The 19,706-nt window shown below is 50.5% G+C and overlaps 1 protein-coding gene across 1 annotated transcript; it reads right to left on the reverse strand.

Annotated features, from left to right (window-relative positions):
* Nucleotides 1-18,665: 18,665 nt before the first annotated feature.
* Nucleotides 18,666-19,184, reverse strand: EI90DRAFT_2939079 (uncharacterized protein; the record flags this gene model as incomplete). Its single annotated transcript, XM_039055218.1, has 3 exons — nucleotides 18,666-18,837; nucleotides 18,912-18,997; nucleotides 19,062-19,184. 3 exons carry the CDS (start codon nucleotides 19,182-19,184, stop codon nucleotides 18,666-18,668), a joined length of 381 nt encoding a protein of 126 aa, XP_038910355.1.
* Between the last annotated feature and the right edge of the window lie 522 nt (nucleotides 19,185-19,706).

The raw sequence follows: 19,706 nt of genomic DNA on the forward strand, positions 1-19,706 counted from the left end.
ACCGGAATCATCAGCATCGTGGGCCCCTGCCAAATCCTTGTCCCCATGTTCCCATGCCTCGGACATGGCATCAAAGATGTCATTGTCAGAGACATCATTAATGTGAGTGGTCTCCAGTGGATTGTTTACCAGTTCCGCTATACTCATTCTATTTCTCTTGTGGAGGGCCCCAGCTGACTCGAGAGCATCCAAACCTTCCTCCACACAAGCACTGGCAGTGGCAATTGGGTCTGCGGTGCCCAAGTTATCCCTCTCACCCAACCCTGGCCTGCTTCCTGCTCTGCTGCTGCCAGGCAATGAAGGTCTCTCTGAATTAAGAAGCATTGACAGAGGCATGGCCACTCTTTCAGCCTGCTTGAACAATGGCAGGATTCTGGCCTTTGCCCAACAGTGGTGAATTGTGTCTGAGGTGACCTTCATCCAAGCTGTCTGTGCTAAGTGCATTGCCTCGAGCTGGTCGATGTCATAGATCTTGCTGGGTGTTACTCCGGAGTCATAATGGTCAATTGCATGACTAATGAACTGGCTCCGATAATGTGCTTTGAAGCAGTGGATGATCCCAGCATCCATTGGTTGCACATGTGCAGTCAGATTTGGCGCAAAGAATTCACATTGTATGTTAGTCAAGCTGTCTTGGATGGTGTGGCCTGAAAAGTTATCATGTAGATAGAGAACATGCTGCCCTTGAGCACGGAGTTCGGCATCCCACTGTCTGAGGTATGCAGAGTAAATTGTCGAGGTCATCCAGGCCTTAGCATTGTTCTTGTAGTCAAATCCAAGCTCATATCCAGTCCTTTTCTTGAAGCATCGAGGCTTGAATGCTTTGCCAATGATGAGGGGATCATGTTGATCAGAACCAGTGGCATTAGTGACAAAAAAATATGTCAAGCATGCTTTATTTCCTCTCAATCCTGGGGTTGGGCCCTTACTTAAGCCTTTGTCTGGTGGCATTCTAGGAGATCTATTGGGGACTGCTTGAGGAAGGGCTAGTTTAGCACTCACGAGTAATAGAGTCCTGTCTCATCACCATTGAAAATATTTTTGAGGGGATATCCAGACAAGAGCTCCTGCAGATGGATCTGCTCAGCAGCAACATCTTCAGGGCTAGCTGAGCCTGCTTCATCATGACACTTGCACAGGTGGAGGCCAAGCCTATTCTTGATGGATTCCAGCCAACCATTGCTCATCTTGAGTTGATCCTCCAGTGTGATACCAGCGTGGTCAGAAAACTGCTTGAATTTGGCTCGGAGTACATCTCCAGTGAGGACAACCCCCTTTTCCTCTGCAGCAACAGTCCATAGCTCCAACATTTCTGTGACCATTGGAAATGTTGTATGCTGGATGCGCTTGAACCTCCTGGCATTGTCTGACCTTTGAAATTTTTCATGAAGCTTGGCCTCATCCTTCACCCAAACAGAGACAAGAGGCTGCTTGATTTTGAGATTGGGATAAATGGGGTTGAAATGCTTGGCAGTCTTGGTTTGGTTCTTTCCATTCTTGTGATGCCAATCGAGAATCTCAATACGTTGCCCAAGTGTAGCAATCTCTTTATGAGTGAAGCCCGACCCCTTCTTTGCTGGTGGTTCTTCATTTGTATCTGGAATAGCTTTCTGAATGCAAGTTTCCAAGTTGTCAACCTGTTCAACACACCTTTTGAGTTGAATTTGCGTCCAGTCTCTGGCATGGCATCTGCAACTGCCTCCGAGTTGTGATTTTTGGCACTGCTTGCAGCTTGCATGCACCGAGCAGTTGCCTTCCGGTTATCTGAAAGGGACTCAAAGGCAATCTGGAAGTTTTTTGCATGTTGAAGCTCAGCAATGAGCAATGTCTCATTGGTGAAGTTTGCAGCATGTCAGGAACGTGCCAGAAGCGTATCCGGGTGACCTGCGAGGCGCGTGAGGTCGTCCGGGCTCGTAAGGTCGGAGGGGCGGGACTTTAGCTTCAGCGACTCGGGTGGAGCGCTGCGCTTCGTTCTTATGTTGGTGTCCCAATTTCAGACAGAAGCCTTATGATGAGGATAAGAGTTTAGAGGGGGAATCCAAGTCGATATACGAACTGAGGTACATCCGGTGTAACCTACACGCATTATAAACACAAGTACCTAAATGAGACCGGCCCGGAAGGAGTGGCGGATCAAGCGCGATATTAATGAATGAAGAAAGGAACAAATAGTTAATATCGGCAAACTTGATCAACAAAAGGCAAGCAAGGAACAAAAGGAAAGAACAATAGTCCGTAAGCGGACAAAAGAGAAAAGGCCATCCGGCCATCTAGCAAGCCGTCCGGCTGGGGGCAGACAACAAGAAGCGGGCAACCTAGGTTGGTAGGTACGCGCGCGAGGGAGGAAGTGCGGATGAGGGTGACGGGTGGACGGATGGGTGGACGGATGATGATGATAGCGGGAGGGACGGACCAAGTGGCACTAGGGCGCATGGAGGGAAGTGACGGATATGTCGGGTCGTGACAGTATCCCCTTCTTAGGGCCGACGCCCCTGGAGGCCCAATTGGTGCACGTGGGAATCGTTCGGCCAATTCCGAATTTGAATCCGCGTGTGAAATCAAACATTCGCTCCATCAATTTGACTAAGTCCAGTCATTACTCAACAGTTCTACTCAATACCCTGCCTTCCATGTCCAAACATCTTGACCTCCTCAACATCGCATCCTGGGAGGAAGAGGATATCCAAGAGGCGACGGATGACGAGGAGGATGATTGGGACGAGGATGGGGGTGATGTGGAGAAGTGGGGTGAGGCGATCGTTGATGCCCTCAGGGAGCTGACCGACGCTGTGAAGCAGTTGCCCAGCGAGGTCGCCAAGATTATGTGGGAGGAGAGGTCGAGGAAGAAGAAGGAGAAATCGGACGGTGGGGGAGCGGGTGACCCGCTCACATATACTTCCCGTGGTGTGGGCGCGTCGCCCTGATTTTTTCATCATTTTTTTTGTTTTTTTGTATATACCTCCATTTGTGCCATACCCTAGTCAAACATGGCCAGTTGACGTGTGAGCACTCTAAGAAAAGTGAGGGCCCGGCTTGTCAGGATACAGCGCGTGGAAGTCAGAAACCAAGTCAGAGGCATGGCCAAGCTCTGTGGCCGGCAACCAAGAAGTCTCCTCGTCCATCCCATCATACCCGAGCCAACGTACCAGGTACAGTAACTTACAGTTACGACGCCTACGATCCAGCTTTGAATCCAGTATTTCAGCAATCTCATACTCAGGTTCACCGTCGATCTCAACGGGCAGGGGCGGAGGTTGTACGCGGTTGGGAATGGTGTTGGGGACGGCCGGTTCGAGTTGGGACACATGAAAGACCGGGTGCACAGCTCTCATAGTCTCAGGGAGGTGGATGGTGCGGGAGTGGGTTCCTGGCGCAGCAATGATCTCAAAGGGCCCGAGGTTCTTTTCTGAGAGTTTCTTCGAGGGTCGGGTGGATCTAAAATACTTAGCCTTAACAAAGACCATAGTACCAACCTCAAAGTTGGGTGCGGGTGAACGTCTAGCGTCCGCAGGGCCCTGATAACGCCGTTGCGCTGAGGACATTTCCTCACGTAGGAACTGATGTAAGGAATCGAGATCAACCGAGTACTCTTGGGTGCGTACTGAAGTCAGATCTTGTTCCGGATGGACGGAGAGGGTCGGGTGGTATCCCTTGTTGGCAAAGAACGGAGAGACGCCAGTAGTAGCATTGGGGGCATTGTTGTACGTGAACTCAGCCAAGGGCAATAACTCAGCCCAATTGTCCTGCTGGTAGTTGCAATACACCCGAAGATACTGTTCTAACGTCTGGTTCATCCACTCGGTCTTGTCATATCCATTCCCGGCCATCGACTTCCGGTCCCTCCGATCCCTCCGTTCCAACTCCGCTCCTCCCTCACTAACCTCGGAGCCCCCGTTATTCCGCAATCCTCTCGGTACCCCTCGATGGTCACCACCCCCTCATTTCAATTTATTACCTACGCCTCCCTAAGTACGGAGCCCCGAAGACTTCCGGACAGCTCCGACGTCCGCTAGCACACCCCCGCCTCCGCTGGGCAATACACTCGCCTGCCCTGCAGAGTCCACCTTCGGGATTATCCCTCCTTTCCGTTTCTGGGTTATTGCCTGCCTTTCCGCTAACCCCGCGACCCGACTTGTCGGTAATATTCAGTCGGCTAATGGTTAAACCCCGTTAGCTCCGCTCCGTTCGGCTCCGCCAATTGCGGAACCGTCTCCGCTGTAACCATATATATATCCCACTTGTACATAGGTTACGCCCCAGTAGAAAAATCAACTAGAGTTACCCCCCTAGGTTCTAATTGCCAGTCAGTAAGTTAGGGCACGGACGTGTCACTAGGCACAGCGCTCTTGGCAGAAGTCGCTGAGGCCGAAGCCCTCCGTTACGGAGACATTCCTTCGTCTCGACCCTGGTCTCTGACAGGTCTGACCATCCCCTTCTGGGTGATAACCCGAAGTAAAGTGAAGGCGGATGTCAAGAGCCTTACCTAGAGAGCAGAAGAAATGGGATACAAACTCGGATCCTCAATCCGAAGTGATGTGGGAGGGTACGCCGTGTTTCGAGAATACATGGAGGAGGAACAACTTGGCGAGACCGGGCGCATCAATGGTATCGTGCGTAGGAATAAAGATGCATTGCTTTGAAAGACGATCAACGACTACCAAGATGGCCGTGAAGCCAGAGGACGGGGGAAGCTGTTCAATGAAATCCATGGATATTGAGTTCCATGGGCGACCGGGGACGGGGAGTTGTTTTAGCAAGCCATAGGGCTTGTGACGAGGGACCTTGGCACGGGCACAGGCAGTACAGGACGAAACATAGTCCTTGACGAATGAGCGGATACCCGGCCAAGTATACTCTCGACGGACCAGATCCAATGTGCGGTTCTGACCAAAGTGTCCGGAGAGTGGATGGTCGTGCTTGTATCTCAAGATCCTGAGACGAAGATCGTTTGTGTCCGGTACGTAGATACGCTTATCGAGCCTTAACAGGCCGTCCATGTCTAGGGACCAACGAGAGTCTGCAGGGATAGGATCAGAGAGATATTCGGCAATGGAGGGGTCAGATGGCAGGGCGGTGAGAATGTCCTTGTGGATAGCTTCGACGTCAACCATAGAGCTGGCCCGGAGGACCGGGGTGGCTAAACAGGTGGCTCGTAGGGAGGCCGAGAGCTGTTCTGTGGTAAAGACAGGGCGAAAATTCTGCGGATTGACGTGGGCGTAGTCCCTATCCCCTTCTTTGGGGTAGACGTCCCAGCGTCTAGTCAACGCATCAGGCTTCGCACCAAGTCTTCCCGGACGAAAATGGACAACCATGTTAAACTGCGAGAGAAACTCTGACCAGCGCGCCTGCCTGCAGGTCAAGAGTTTGGTAGTGGTGAAATATTCCAAGTTCTTGTGATCCGTGACAACGTCAATAGGAGTGCCAGAGCCTTCAAGATAGTGTCGCCAAGAGTGGAAAGCTTCAAAGATAGCCAGGAGCTCCTTATCATGGGTATCGTAGTTGAGTTCGGGCGCTGTCAGCGTTCTCGAGCGAAAAGCAACCGGGCAAATCTCATCATCCTCACAGCGGATGGAGAGAATACCTGAGATTGCATAGTCGGACGCGTCAGTTTCAACTATTAGCGGATGATCGGGTACCCAGTGAGTAAGGATGGGGGCGGATGTGAAAGCTTCTTTGAGACGAAGGAAGGCGGAACGACACTCATCAGAGAAGGACCAAGCCACATTTTTACGGGTGAGTCTGGTCAGCGGAAGAACTATACTGGAATAATCATGGATGAAACGGCGATAGAAGTTTGCAAATCCCAAGAAGGACTGGATGTCCTTGACCTTATGGGGCTTGGGCCAATCCTGAATGGATTGAATCTTTTCGGGCGACATGGACAAACCGGTCGGCGAAAGGATGTAGCCCAAATACTCCGTAGTGTCAGTTGAGAATTCGCACTTCTGCAGATTGGCAAATAACCCATGCTTGCATAGCCTACTCAGGACTTCCCGGACGTGATCCTCATGCTGAGTCTCATCTTCCGAATAGACCAGGATGTCGTCCAAGTAGACTACCACGCGAGTGTCGAGAAGATCAGCAAAGATGGTATTAACGAAGCGCTGAAAGGCTGCAGGTGCGTTGGTCAAACCGAATGGCATGACGAGCCACTTGTAGGATCCGTAGCGCGTGTGGAAGGAAGTCTTCCACTCATCGCCTGCTGCTATCCGCACCAAATGGTACGCATGGCGGAGGTCGAGCTTGGTGTAGATCTTCGCACGGCTAGGAACGTCTAGGAGATCAGAGATACGCGGCAGCAGATACCTATCTTTCTTTGTGATCTTGTTGAGGCCCCTGAAGTCCACACAAAGACGTAGAGAACCGTCTTTCTTGTGGACGAAGAGCACTGGCGCAGTGTGGGTTGAAGACGAAGGACGGATGAAACCGGATGCCAAATGCTCATCAAGGAATGTACGGAGAGCCTCAAGTTCAGACTGGGAAAGGGAATATAGGGTGCCAAGGGGAGGATGGGAGCCTTCCTCCAACTCGATCTTCAGGTCATATTCACGGTGCGGCGCGAGAGTATTGGCTTTACTCTTACTGAAAACATCCGCAAACTCGTGATACGCCTTAGGAACAGTTGAGAGGTTGACGGGGTCAGAAGAGGTGGATGTCGAGCGCAACTCTGCTAAAGTGGACAGATTCTCCAGGCAGAAAGTGACGGACCCATCGAGTCGGGCAGTCCGGGCGAACACAGCTGGACTGACGATCTCGATGGTGATTGCCTGACGGACGGATGCACACTGTGGGTCGGAGGTCGGATTCCCTTGCGTTGGGACTGGGTCCACAACTACGGGAGGAGAGCTCAGGGTGGTTGGACTGGATTGCACAGACGTCCGGAAAGTTATACTGCTCGAGACCCAGTCAATCAATGGATTGTGTCGGGTGAGCCAGTCATGTCCTAGGACGATAGCGCAAGAGCCATCCAACGATGTGACATAGCATGTCGTCGGAGTAACCTCACCAGTGGCGAATCGGATGGGCAGATTGACGGCTTGGGTGATCATGGAGTTCATGGAGCCATCAAATAGTCGGAGTTGCAGAGGCGCGACAGGGTATGTGGAGATGTGATGTTTATTGACGAAGGATGTATCTACAAATGTGTCAGAAGATCCTGAGTCAATAAGAGCGGAAAAGTTTCCAGATGGAAGAGAAGAAGGAAAAGACATGTTTTTACGGGGTTCAGACCCCCCGGAAGAAGAAGACAGAGCAGAGCCGGGAGCATTCTCCCTTGAAGTGGAAAATAGATCAGAGCCGGGAGCACACTCCCTTGAAGTTGGAAATCGACCATCATCAGAACAAGGAGAAAAAGAGATCGGAACAGAAAGAGAATGGAGAGCGGATAGCCCAGACGCGTTCAAGCGCAGGACTCTAGACATACGAGGAGGGTCAGCGTGACCAACCGGTCGTACGGGGCCCGGAGGGTCACTATCTAGTTTTTTTCCTCGTCCGAATCCACCACAGAATCCGCGACATCCTCAGCCTGGGCTGCCCTAGCTTTGGCCGCACGGGAGGAGGACTTGGGACACTCTTTGGCCACATGCCCAGAGCGCCCACAGAAGAGGCAGAGGTTGTTCTCGAAGCGACGCTGGCGTTCTTCTTTGGTGAGCTTGCCACTCTTGTCAAGCTTCGAGGACAGGTCAGAGTCGGGTTGCTTTCCCTTAGACTTTTTAGGGTCCTTGGTAGAGCGATCAGCGGAAGTGGAGGGGTCGGACGTGGTGTCAGGAGGGTTGGAGGACTTAGAGTACTTCGGGTTCTTGCCCGATTTCGCGTTCTGCTTGGAGGAGTCGGGTGAGGTAGCTCGATCTCTCGGACGGTGTGACAACTCGCCCTTGCGCTCCCAATATCGTCCATCGATATCTTGGGCAAGAGAGCGCATGTCATGCAACGAGCGTGGCTTACCGTAATGAGTGATCTCATCCTTGATCCTATCTGGCAACCCATTGTAGAAATGGTGCCTCAAGGCAACCTCACCGTATCCGGGTAACTGTGAAGCATTGCGATTAAACTCGACGACGTACTTGGCGATCCTGTGATTATCCGACATAGTCAGAGTACTCAGACGACGCTCAGCATCACCAAAGGGGTCGTGCGGGCCGAAGTTCTCTTCGAGTTCTTGGACAAAGAGTTCATAGTCGTCCATCCAACGTGGACGGCGACGCGGGTTACCGTGAAGAAGTTCAGGCTCAAACCAACTCAGAGCGATCCCCTTGAGGAAGGACGTAGCGTAGATGACTTTCGTACGCTCGTTAACAAATGCTTGGGGGCGGTTCTGGAAGTTGAGTTCGCACTGAACAAGGAAAGTGCGGAGTTTCTGAGGGTCAGTACCGTCAAACTGGTCAGGCTCACGAAGCTTCGTCCTACGGCTGGGGTCTGGAGGTTGACGAGCGGCAGTGGTTGAGCGGGCCAGGGCGGCAATAGTGTCCATCAACTGGGCCAACACACGGCTACCTGGGTCATCTGGCAGCTGATCCTCAGGCGGATCATCACCACCATCATCACCACCACCACCATCACCGTCACCGTCACCGTTACCATGGTTGGGTGGGGCGTCTGGCGGGTCCAGAGGATTAGCGGGATCAGGACGTGGAGTAGGGTTACGAGAGGCTTCGGGGTCATAGTCATCAGCTTGGCTGTCCGGATCGACATCTCTCTCAACAGCAGCCGCCTCATCATGGTCTTGGAATATGGAACGACGGAATCGACGGGAGGGTGCAGGAGTGGAGGAGGAAGTAGGGTCGTCACGGTCAGCCGTAAAGCTTTGGAATGGCGGACGTTCAGAAGGGTCCAGGTCATGTCTGCGCAAAAGTTCTTCAAGCGTCCCGAGACCTGGAAGCCTAGAAGAACCAGGTTCGGTGCACGTCTGTGAACGGGTTTGATAAGCTCTAGACATAGTTCAGTGAAACAATGATAGAGCAAGGGAAAAACGTAAGAGCAATTTGAGTTCGTATATACTGTCAGGAACGTGCCAGAAGCGTATCCGGGTGACCCGCGAGGCGCGCGAGGTCGTCCGGGCTCGTAAGGTCGGAGGGGCGGGACTTTAGCTTCAGCGACTCGGGTGGAGCGCTGCGCTTCGTTCTTACGTTGGTGTCCCAATTTCAGACAGAAGCCTTATGATGAGGATAAGAGTTTAGAGGGGGAATCCAAGTCGATATACGAACTGAGGTACATCCGGTGTAACCTACACGCGTTATAAACACAAGTACCTAAATGAGACCGGCCTGGAAGGAGTGGTGGATCAAGCGCGATATTAATGAATGAAGAAAGGAACAAATAGTTAATATCGGCAAACTTGATCAACAAAAGGCAAGCAAGGAACAAAAGGAAAGAACAATAGTCCATAAGCAGACAAAAGAGAAAAGGCCATCCGGCCGTCTAGCAAGCCGTCCAGCTGGGGGCGGACAACAATGAAGCGGGCAACCTAGGTTGGTAGGTACGCGTGCGAGGGAGGAAGTGTGGATGAGGGTGACGGGTGGACGGATGGGTGGACGGATGATGATGATAGCGGGAGGGACAGACCAAGTGGCACTAGGGCGCATGGAGGGAAGTGACGGATATGTCGGGTTGTGACACAGCACCATCCAACCATGTCTCCTCATTGGTAATTGATATTCTGGATGCGAGTTTAACCTTTAGCTTGTCTATCAGAGGTTGAGCATCACTTTTAAGAGCAGTAAGGCCATGCTCAAGAGAAGACAGGGTGATTGGAGGGAGGATTGGCATGGTGTGTTGCCTGACAGTACTCTGTGCTCACAACACTATGTAGTCTCATCATTCTCATTAATAACTGTTAATAACCTTTCAATATTTACATGTCAATCTCACTCATACTTATGGGTTACGGATCAAATTTCGCGAGATTGCAATAAAAAAATTTCCCAACACATTATGCGTTATGGGGGATGGTGGGTTTATGGGTTAGACAATAGGAACCATACTGGTTCCCAGAAATTGCTATGGGTAATGGCAGGTTATGTGTTATCTCAGGTATGGCCTACCATGGTTTCAACTGTATACAGTTCCCACTTGCTGCCAACTTCCCATAACTGGGGAATGCCACCTGAAGCAGCAGATCCTGCTACTCTTCCCCTGCATGCATGTTGTCAGGGCACACCTGCCCAACCTGGCTCCACCCACCCTCACCTGGTATCCCACTCACCTCTACTCCCCACCCTGCATCATGGTTCCTCATCTCTTGTTCTTCTTTCTGTCCTTTTGTTCTTTTGTTCCTTTGTCCTTTGTTCTATCTTTATCTACATGGACGACCTTTCCCCATATCTATGTATTATTGACCCACCTGTGACGCATGCACGACACACCCAGCCCCAGATGACCTGGACAGCCTTGCAGTGCAACCCAGCATGCACGCATGCAGCACATGCCCTTGGGATCCCCCATGGGGACACCTGGATGACTGCGGCTGTATGCGGGGTGATGTGGCAAACCTCATGTGACCCAAGCCGCATGTACATAAAGGTACCTGGGGTGGGAACCGAAGAAGTAACCTTCTTCTCACAGTTCCCACTTCAGGTAAGTAGCATAGCTTCCCTTTTTAATAACAACTCACAGTTCCCACTTCAGTCTGAGTGGCCAGGGACCATCGTCCCCAACTGGGCCTGTCAGTATGCATGCCTGCTCCACACCCCACGATGGCCTCAGTGCCAGGCATTACACCTGGGCCCCCTTGACCCCAGATGCATCCCTGACAGCAGAAGAAGGTTTTAACCTTATCTCCCCCGCCTCCCCCATCTCCCCAGCCATGGTGTCAGAAGAACAGTATGACGACCTGCTGGCCTGCTTCCAGGAGCTCCAAGCCATTGTGGAGAGCCAAGCCTGCAACCACCCCCCACCTGCACCTGCACCCACACCTGCGCCCACACCCATGCCTGTACCCACACTCGCACCTAGGCCCAAACCACTGAAGGTCGCTCCCCCCACTCCCTTCTCGGGAGCCAGCAAAGACCTTGACCATTTCAAAGCCAAGTGCAGGATCTACTTCCATGTCTGCGCAGCTGAGTTCCCTACCGAGCTATCCCAGATCCTCTTTGTCCTCTCCTACATGAAGGGAGGACCTGCAGGGGTGTGGGTGACACAACGGACAATCACCCTGTTAACAGCTGGCTCCCCCACCATTACCATGGACGAGTTTAACACAGAACTTGATGCCATGTTCCAGGACCCGAACTGGGAGGCCACAGCCTGGCAGAAGTTGGCAGTCATCTGCCAAGGGACTGACTCCATGGATAAGGTCATCCAGGAGTTCGAGATATTGGGACCTGCCTCGAGGCTAGGCGATGTCGGACTGGTCGACCGATTCGAGCAAGCGATTAACTCCCAGCTCAGGGAGAGCATATACTGCCTCTGCCCCATGCCCACCACTTGGGCTGAGTGGAAGCGTGAAGCCACGCTTCTGGACAACCAGTGGTGACGTTTCCAAGCCACCCAACCACGTGCACCCCCACCCAGACCCCCATTTCCACCAGCTCGACCTCTGCTGACCACAACCCCATCTCAGACGTGACCTGCACAGACCCCCCATGACCTGCTCCCACACCTCTGCCCCCCACTCCAGCAGCCCATCCTACGTCAGGGACAGGCCCCCAGCCGATGGATCTCAACAGGTCGAGGACTGACTGTCAGGGGACGACTCCCAGGTCCCCATGACCCTCCCCTATGGTCCACAGCCTACTGGTGTAACCAGCCCTATCCAGGGCTGTCAGGGCACACCCACCTGACCCACCTCCACCCGGACCCACCTCACCCGGTACCCCTTCTCCCACCCTGCACCCTTCCTTCATATCCCTTCCCCCTCTATCCCTCTCCCACTTCTATTTCTATTCCTATTTCTATTTCTATTTCACATGGATGACCTTTCCCTTATATCTATGTATTATTGACCCGCCTGCGACACGCACACAACATGCCTAGCCCTGGACGACCCCGGACGGCTCTAGGGCGCAACCTAGTGCGCGCGCGTGCAGCATACGCCCTCGGGATCCCCCACGGGGACACCCGGGTGACTGCTGAAGGAGAGAACAAAGGAAGGTCAGTTGGGAGGTTCAAACGAGACCACCACCAAGCTGTTCCCTGGTTCTTTAGTTAGGATGGGGAAGTGTACTAGTGTTATTTATTGTAAATATAGTACCAATCCGAGTGTTTTGGCTAATTCTATTTTTATGGGTTAGTTTTAAAGTTCCTGGGAATTGACTTACAGATAAACCAAGCCCTGTGGAGCTGTTTCTTTATTGAAATTTCTTAATTTGTCTAGGTGTAATTCTGTGTAGCGTTGTTTAATTTGGATTTAAACTTGAATTTAATCTTCTACTTGGTGAAGTTTCAAAGATTCTATTCAGTTAATGAATTCTCTAAGGGGGGCAAAAAGTTGCAGAAAGGGTCTCCCTTTTATACTCCTTGGGTCGCCTTCCTTTTTCACGCTCTACCTTCTATTTACAGGATTTATTTACAGTGTATTTTTCTCAAACTGAATAAAAAATGAAAATTTCACGCTATAGTTCTACTGCGCTTTTGCTGCACTGAACTGCGGTTCTACTGCAGTCAGACTGCGCCTAGAATCCTTATTGTCCTCCCTCACCTAAGCTATTTTAATGGTTAATTAGAACTTGGCTGCGCTGCATTTGCCGCAGTTACCTATTTCAAATTCCCTATATATACCATTAAATTTGCTATGACTCGATGATTCTAAATTCAAACTTCGCATTACTATGTGTGCGGCTGTGCTGAGACCTTCAGCTGATTTATTCCATTTTATTTAGTGACATTTAGTTAAAATGAGACTGAAATGGTAAATGAGTGAATTATTCAGGTTTAAAACTGAAAGAAAAAGTTGCTAGTAGTCAAGAATTACTCAAACAAATGTGTTATAGCTCTCCACCTCATTAGAATATCGTTCCCTAAAATTCCCGCCATGGTCCGTCATAGTTTAGTGGTTTTCGTGAATTTCGTTCATATTCCCTGATTCCCCTTTGTATTATCACATCCTAATCCTCCATATGTATTGTTCGTTGTTATAGTAGGTCGTCCTTGAAGATATCATATTTTTATGTATTTTATTTAGGACTCTGGACCTCTTGAAGGTGTTTCCCGCGCGTTTTCAGGTTTCTAACTTCATGTCCCTATATCTCATTCATTTCTGGATGTTTTCTCACGTTCTTGGTATCATAAATTTTCATTTATTCCCACCTTTCCAATGGTACTAAGGTTGTGTCCTATTTCCTGGTATTCATTGAGTTAGCAAAAGTTCGCGCGCACATTCGGTAATCACGTGCATCATTCCCATAGTCGTTCGTATGCGGGTGCCGTTTCCATTTAATTGTTCGGGATTTATGATATGCATGGGTTTTTATTTCTTTCATATGGGCTTCTGTGATTTATTTCAGATTTTTCCCTCATGATCTAAGGTTGTTTTGCACTTTCTGTGCTTTGTTTTGACCGGGCTCTTCCTTATTTGGATGGAAATTGGTCTTTGCGATCTGCCGAAGTGCGGATCTCGGTTCCGACGGCGGTTCCCTGCGCATTGCCACCCTCACGTGTCATTACACATGATGCGGATTTCTGTATTCCTGTCATGGGTATAACTTCACAATGGCCAGGACCGTTTGGGCTGAAAATTTGCATAACTATAGTTCCCCATTTTCAATAATTTCCGTGTAAATTTCGTTGTATGTTTTAATTATGGATCCTACGCAAACATCGTCTTTTCCCTGAGCTCGGACCTTTGATGTCGCTATTCCCGTTATTGGATATCTCATTAATGCATGATCCTTTTATTATGAAAATTTGGGAGGATTAAGATTAGATTCCTTCCTTTCTAATGGCCTATCAAGCTTGTCTCGGTCATTACTGGTTAATTTTCGCGCTTGCCTTTTAGATATTGTCCTCGTTTTGCAGGAGTTTTAGTCATATCTCCATCGTTTATGGGTAGTTTCCTTGTAATTACTCTCATTGGTCCGTTTGGGGACATCTACATTTCCTATTATAAACACGACTTTGAATTTTGCATTAGTTCCTGAGGAATCCTTGTTCCGTGGTACTTCCATCCTTGGCTACGTGTGCGGACGTGGGAAAGTAGTTTCCGTGGAGGTTCTCTGATTGTTTTTATAGTCAAATCTTGGTCGATTGTCCTAATTCTTGTTTTAATATTTGCTATAAATTCCCCGGGAATTCCGTCTCGTTGATGGTAAGCTTGAAGTATTTTTGCTATTTTTCTTTCTTTCGATTTATCGTGTATAGTCATAATAATTCGTAAAAATTTGTGTCCTTCTGTTTTCTTATATCTACTTGTCATATGAGGTTTTGTGATTCATCTGGCATATTTCCATAATGGGTTTCCATAGTGTGACCGTTATTTCTCCTACAACGCGCACAGCCGTGTCTGCCTGGGCATCTCCGTAAGAGGTCTCAGGGGCATCCGGTGTGTAGGGCGTCACCTGGTGTGTCCGGGTCCGGGTGTGTTGCGCAGTCTGGTTAATGGTACATCGAGCAAGGAAGTCGTCCATGTAATAGAAAAGGAAAGAAGGAGAAAGAAAGGAAAGAAGAAGAAGGAAGAAGGAAGAAGGGGAAAGGAGAGGGAGAGAAGGGAGGAGAGAGGATGGGGGTAGCGGGTGAGGGTAGTGGAATTGGGTGGGGTCAGACCGGATGGAGTGGGGTCAGGCGGGTGTGCCCTGATGTCACCCCCCCCTTAAGCCGCTTCGCCTCGAAGCGGGCAGGCGGTTCTCCCTCTCTCTTCCTGGAGCCTGGGGGTGTGTCCTGTGGAACTCCTCGATCCGGTTGGGGGCATGGGTTAAGCGGTCTTGTTGGAGCCATTGGTTTTCTGAGCTTGGCCAGCCCGTGAACTTTACCAGATACCAGAGTTTCTGGCGTAGCCATTTAGAGTCCAATACTTTCTCAACTTTGTACTCCTCTTCTCCATCTACGAGTTCCGGGCCCAGGCGGGGGTCAGGGGGTCGTTCTGCGATCTCGTCCAGGCGGTGGGGTCTTATGTTCGTCACGGACATGACTGGGTGTACTCCCTTCTGCCATGCAGTGAGCTGGAGCTTGACAGCAGCCAGGGAGATGACTTTGATGACTTTGAAGGGACCCAGCCACTTATGGTCCAGCTTCTTGGTCGGACGGACGGTCGTATAGTTTTGGGCGCTGAGCCAGACTTGGTCACCTTCCTGGTACTTGGGGGCTGCCTCCCGGCCTCGGTTGTAGTAGTGGGCCATTTCGTCTGCTGCATGCTCCAGAGCTGCCTTCGCCTCCTCCTGCATCTTCATCATCCTGGATGAGAAAGCGTCAGCGGCTTCTACCTCGGACGTATGTGTGGGTTCTGTCCCCATCCTGGGGTGCTGCCCGGTGTCAAGCTCGAAGGGGGTTTGACGGGTGGAGGAGTGGATGCGGTTGTTGTAGGCAAACTCTGCCAGTGGGAGCCAGTCCGCCCAATCGTCCTGGCGGTGGTTGACAAACACCCGGAGATAGGCTTCAATCTCCTGGTTGACCCATTCCGTTTGTCCGTCAGTCTGGGGGTGGTAGGGTGTTGAAGGGGTCAGTTTGACCCCTAGGAGGTCCGCAAGTTCCCTTGAGAAGCGTGAGATGAAGGCGCTTCCCCTATCACTGAGGATCTCTTCAGGGAGTCCATGGTGCTTCCAGACATGCTCCAGGAAGAGCCGGGCGATACCAGCCGAATCCACGGATGTCATAGTGGGGATCGTGTGGATACGTTTGGACAGGCGGTCCACTACAACTAGGATGGCATTATATCCCTTCGACTCTGGGAGCTCTCCCACCATGTCTACTGAGATCACCTGCCAGCGGTGGGTGGGGACTTTATTTGGGGTGAGCTTCCCGACCTTTCGTGTGGGGAAGGTTTTGACACGGTTACAGGTGTCGCATCCATGTACGTATTGTCCGACATACTCTGCCATCCAGGGCCACCAGTAGTCGCGGGAGATGAGCTCCAAGGTTTTCCATCGCCCTGGGTGCCCCGTCGCCCGTGCGTCATGGTGTAGCTGTACCAGATCGTGGCAGAGTTGTGGGTCTTTCGGGACATAGACCCTACCCCGATAGAGGACCAGCTCTCCCTGTTTCTCCCACTCGTCCGACCTCAGCGTCCCTTCTCCCAATTCCCTCATGGCCTTCACCACCCATTCGTCATGATCCTTCACTTCTCGTATCCTCTCCAGAATACCTGCTTCCTCGCCCTCTACTGAGACTGCCTCTGTTGTGCGGGCCTCAAACCAGCCCGGCTGGAGGAGTGTCAGTCCCTCATTGTCATCTCTCCCCTTCAGGTGGTCAGCACGTCGTGAGAGCGCGTCTGGTTTCCCCATGAGTTTCCCTGGGTGGTGGACGAGGGTGAAGTAGAAGCGGGAGAGGAAGAGGGACCACCATGCTTGACGTCGGTTCAGCCTCTGGGCCGTGTGGAAGTACCCCAGGTTGTGGTGGTCCGTGTAAACCTCGACCTTCTCCTTGGCACCTTCCAGGAAGTGCCGCCACTCTTCGAGGGCTTGGACGATTGCGAGCATCTCCTTGTCGTATACCTTGTAGTTGCGTTCCACATCCGTGAAGCTTTTGGACATGAACGCTACCAGGTGGAACTCCCTGTCCAACTGGAGCTGGGAGAGAACTGCACTGGTTGCGAAGTTGGAGGCGTCACACTCAAGCCTGAAGCGGCCGGAATCAGTGGGGAAGGAGAAGCCCTCCGCCATGGAGACACTCCTTCATCTCGACCAGGTCTCTGACATGACCTTGGACTTTGACCCCACCTCCGCTTATACCCATTGTATTGGTTAGCTCATTCCATTTAATTACCTTTGCCAATATTCCGGAGTTTAACCTCCGAGTTCGGACTTTCCAGACTTACTCCGGACCTTGCAACTATTGCATTGTTCCATTTCAATTCCGCTATTCTCCCTCATTCCTATTTGGGCTGCTGCTTCCTTTCTATTCAGTCAGCTAGCCATTCCTGACTCCCAACCTCCTTCCTTCCTCCTTGGGCCTTGGCCCTTCACTCCTCCTTTGAGAAACACCATTGAGTCAAACCCTTGACCCTCGGTGTTGTTCCTCTTTCCAGCCCCCTTTGTCTGCTTATGGAGTACCCTTGCTCCTTTTGATTCCGGACCCCTCCTTATATACAATGTACATAGTAACTTGTAACCTCAGTCCAAAATCGACTTGATTTCCCCCCAAGAGACTTCCCCTCTGCTAGATCCAAAATTAGGGACCCCTAGGACAACCAGCAATGGCACAGCACTCCACCTGAGTCACTGAGGCCAAGGTCCTTCCACGCTAAGTCTCCAATTCCACTCCGGAGTCATCCGAATCTGCCCGATCTAACACAAATTATGGATTACCTTCAAGTTGATCTTTTCTTCCTTCACATTGGGTGTGGCAATTCTTATATCGGTGACTTGGTGCACCTGATTTGTTGCCCCTTTCTGGCCCTCAGGCAGAGGATCCTCATGTTGCGTTTATGGCCCCTTGGTGGCATGTGTGATCAGGTTTGTGATAGGGATGAGGGATAAGATGAGGACAGAACTGAAGGACAACTGTATTGGACATGGAACTGTACAGTAGCACTATCAGCTGATGGAGTTTACAAAAATGATAAGTCTGAGTTTAGAGGCCAGTCTTGAGGTGGATCTAGGATCAGTTTAGACCAGTTGGGGCATGTGAGCCCCAAGAGCTAAACTGGCTAAACTGGTCAGTTTTGCCAATACTTTTCAGTTTTGATCTCAGTTTAGGATTTCAGTTTAGACTTCAGTTTAGAGTACCATGAAACCCCCCTATTGTCTTGTCTGCCTCATACAACTCGTGGATCATCCAGCAAAGGGGAATACCTCGGTCGTCTTCATCACTCCAGGGTATGTCATCCAGTTCATTTCCTCCACCAACATCTAGGATTGGGAAATGTCAGGGCACACACCCTGACCTAGCCCAGACCTGCATCTGGACCTGGCTGCTGCACTTCCTGTGTGTGCTCTGCACTGCATGCTCCATGTGCCACTTGCCCTGGGCCCCAGGTCTCTTCCTTCATGTGACTTCCAGATGTTCCTGGAAGTTTTCCTGATATTGTGGCCACTGTGGGAAGATGAGAAGTTAGCTTCCTTCTCATCTCCTTACCTACAGTAGGCAAGTTGTACATACTTGCCCTTCATTTATATTCATCTCCTTACCCACAGTAGTAGATTGTGCCCTGGACAGGGCTGTTCACATGAGAGGCTGTGAGCCATAGGGGAGGGTCATGGGGAGCTGGGAGTTGTCCCCTGACAGGAAATGAGATGGGGATGTTTGTGAGACAAAGGCACCATACCACAGTGTCCACCTGCAAACCAGACCTCTTTCACATCCAGTGGAGATGCTCTTCTGGCATCAGCCTATTACCACTGTGGCATGCAAGGCTGTCCATTGTGTGGGATGACCACCATTTGATGAACCAAGAGAAGAAAATGTTGATAATAAGATCTCTGAATGTAACTATCCATGTGACCATGGCGTTGGTGGCCTCAGTGTTTGAAGCACACCCATTCACTATGCCTGAAAGTCCCCAAGGTAAAGGTGTGAACCTGATAATGAGCGAAACACTGAGAGTCAGTGGCCATGCATGACAATGGACCTAGGCTAAGTGATTACCTAGCTTGTCTCTCATCCAGAGCCATTGCATGCCTAAACACTATCATGGAAGAGTTGCCTTGGGAATAGGGAAGCATGCGAGAAACAAGGATGCCAGCAGATGAAACAGTATCCCAGGCTCCAAGAAAATCAATCTTAATGGCATGACAGAGATCTTGTCTATAGTTCCTGCTGAAGAGGGAGGATTCCGAAGTTAAACATGGCTCGTTATGTGAAGAACTGGCTTACCTGAGTTTGGGTACCATACCCTTTGCATCTCTATTTGGTCCTTGTAATGCTTGAAGGCAAACACAACTTCGTCAGGCATCAAGGCCAGCAATAGCCCAATCTATCATGCAGGATTATTCCAACACACCACCAACTTTGAAAATCAAAATCAAATGTGTCTGTACCATATGTAGCATCCCGGCTAAAGCCCTGGCAATGTATGCACCTCTGGAGAAGCCGAAAAAGCAGATTTTGTCCCCTTCTTTCCAGTTAGACTGTACAAAATGGTATCCCTCACAGATCTGCATCAATCAAACTGAGAAGCCTTACTGTATATGCATGCCAATGACTTACATGGTCTTCTATGTGCAACCCTGTAGCTTGAGCCAGTTTCCATAAGCTTCAATGTGTTGAGGAGTAGTACTTGTTGGAATGCTGGTCTAACAAATTGTTAGTACTTGAAATCAAGGGTACATCCATCTAGATTTTGGACCTTATAGTACACCAATTGTGTTGGGTGGAATTTCTGCAGACAGGACAACTGAATGACATTCTGCAAAGCCATCACCATCAGAATTTGGTTTGAGGCGATACACCTCTGTGGATACTATTCTTACAGTATTTTTTTCATCATACCTCTCATCTGTCCCATCCAGCAGAGGATGAGTGTGCAACATGGCTAACCAGTGGTATGTCTGAAGGTTGTTCAAACTCAAATTCTGATGCTGGGGGGTGTCTACTCGATGGGATGGAGTTGTTTAGGGGGGGGGTGGGGCTGCACTCATATGGAGGGTACCTTGTCAGAGGACTGGATTTCACCTCCTAGTTTA

The sequence above is a fragment of the Cantharellus anzutake genome (assembly GCF_015039405.1).
Source record: "Cantharellus anzutake strain C23 chromosome Unknown EI90scaffold_82, whole genome shotgun sequence".
NCBI classification, from domain to species: Eukaryota; Fungi; Basidiomycota; class Agaricomycetes; order Cantharellales; family Hydnaceae; genus Cantharellus; species Cantharellus anzutake.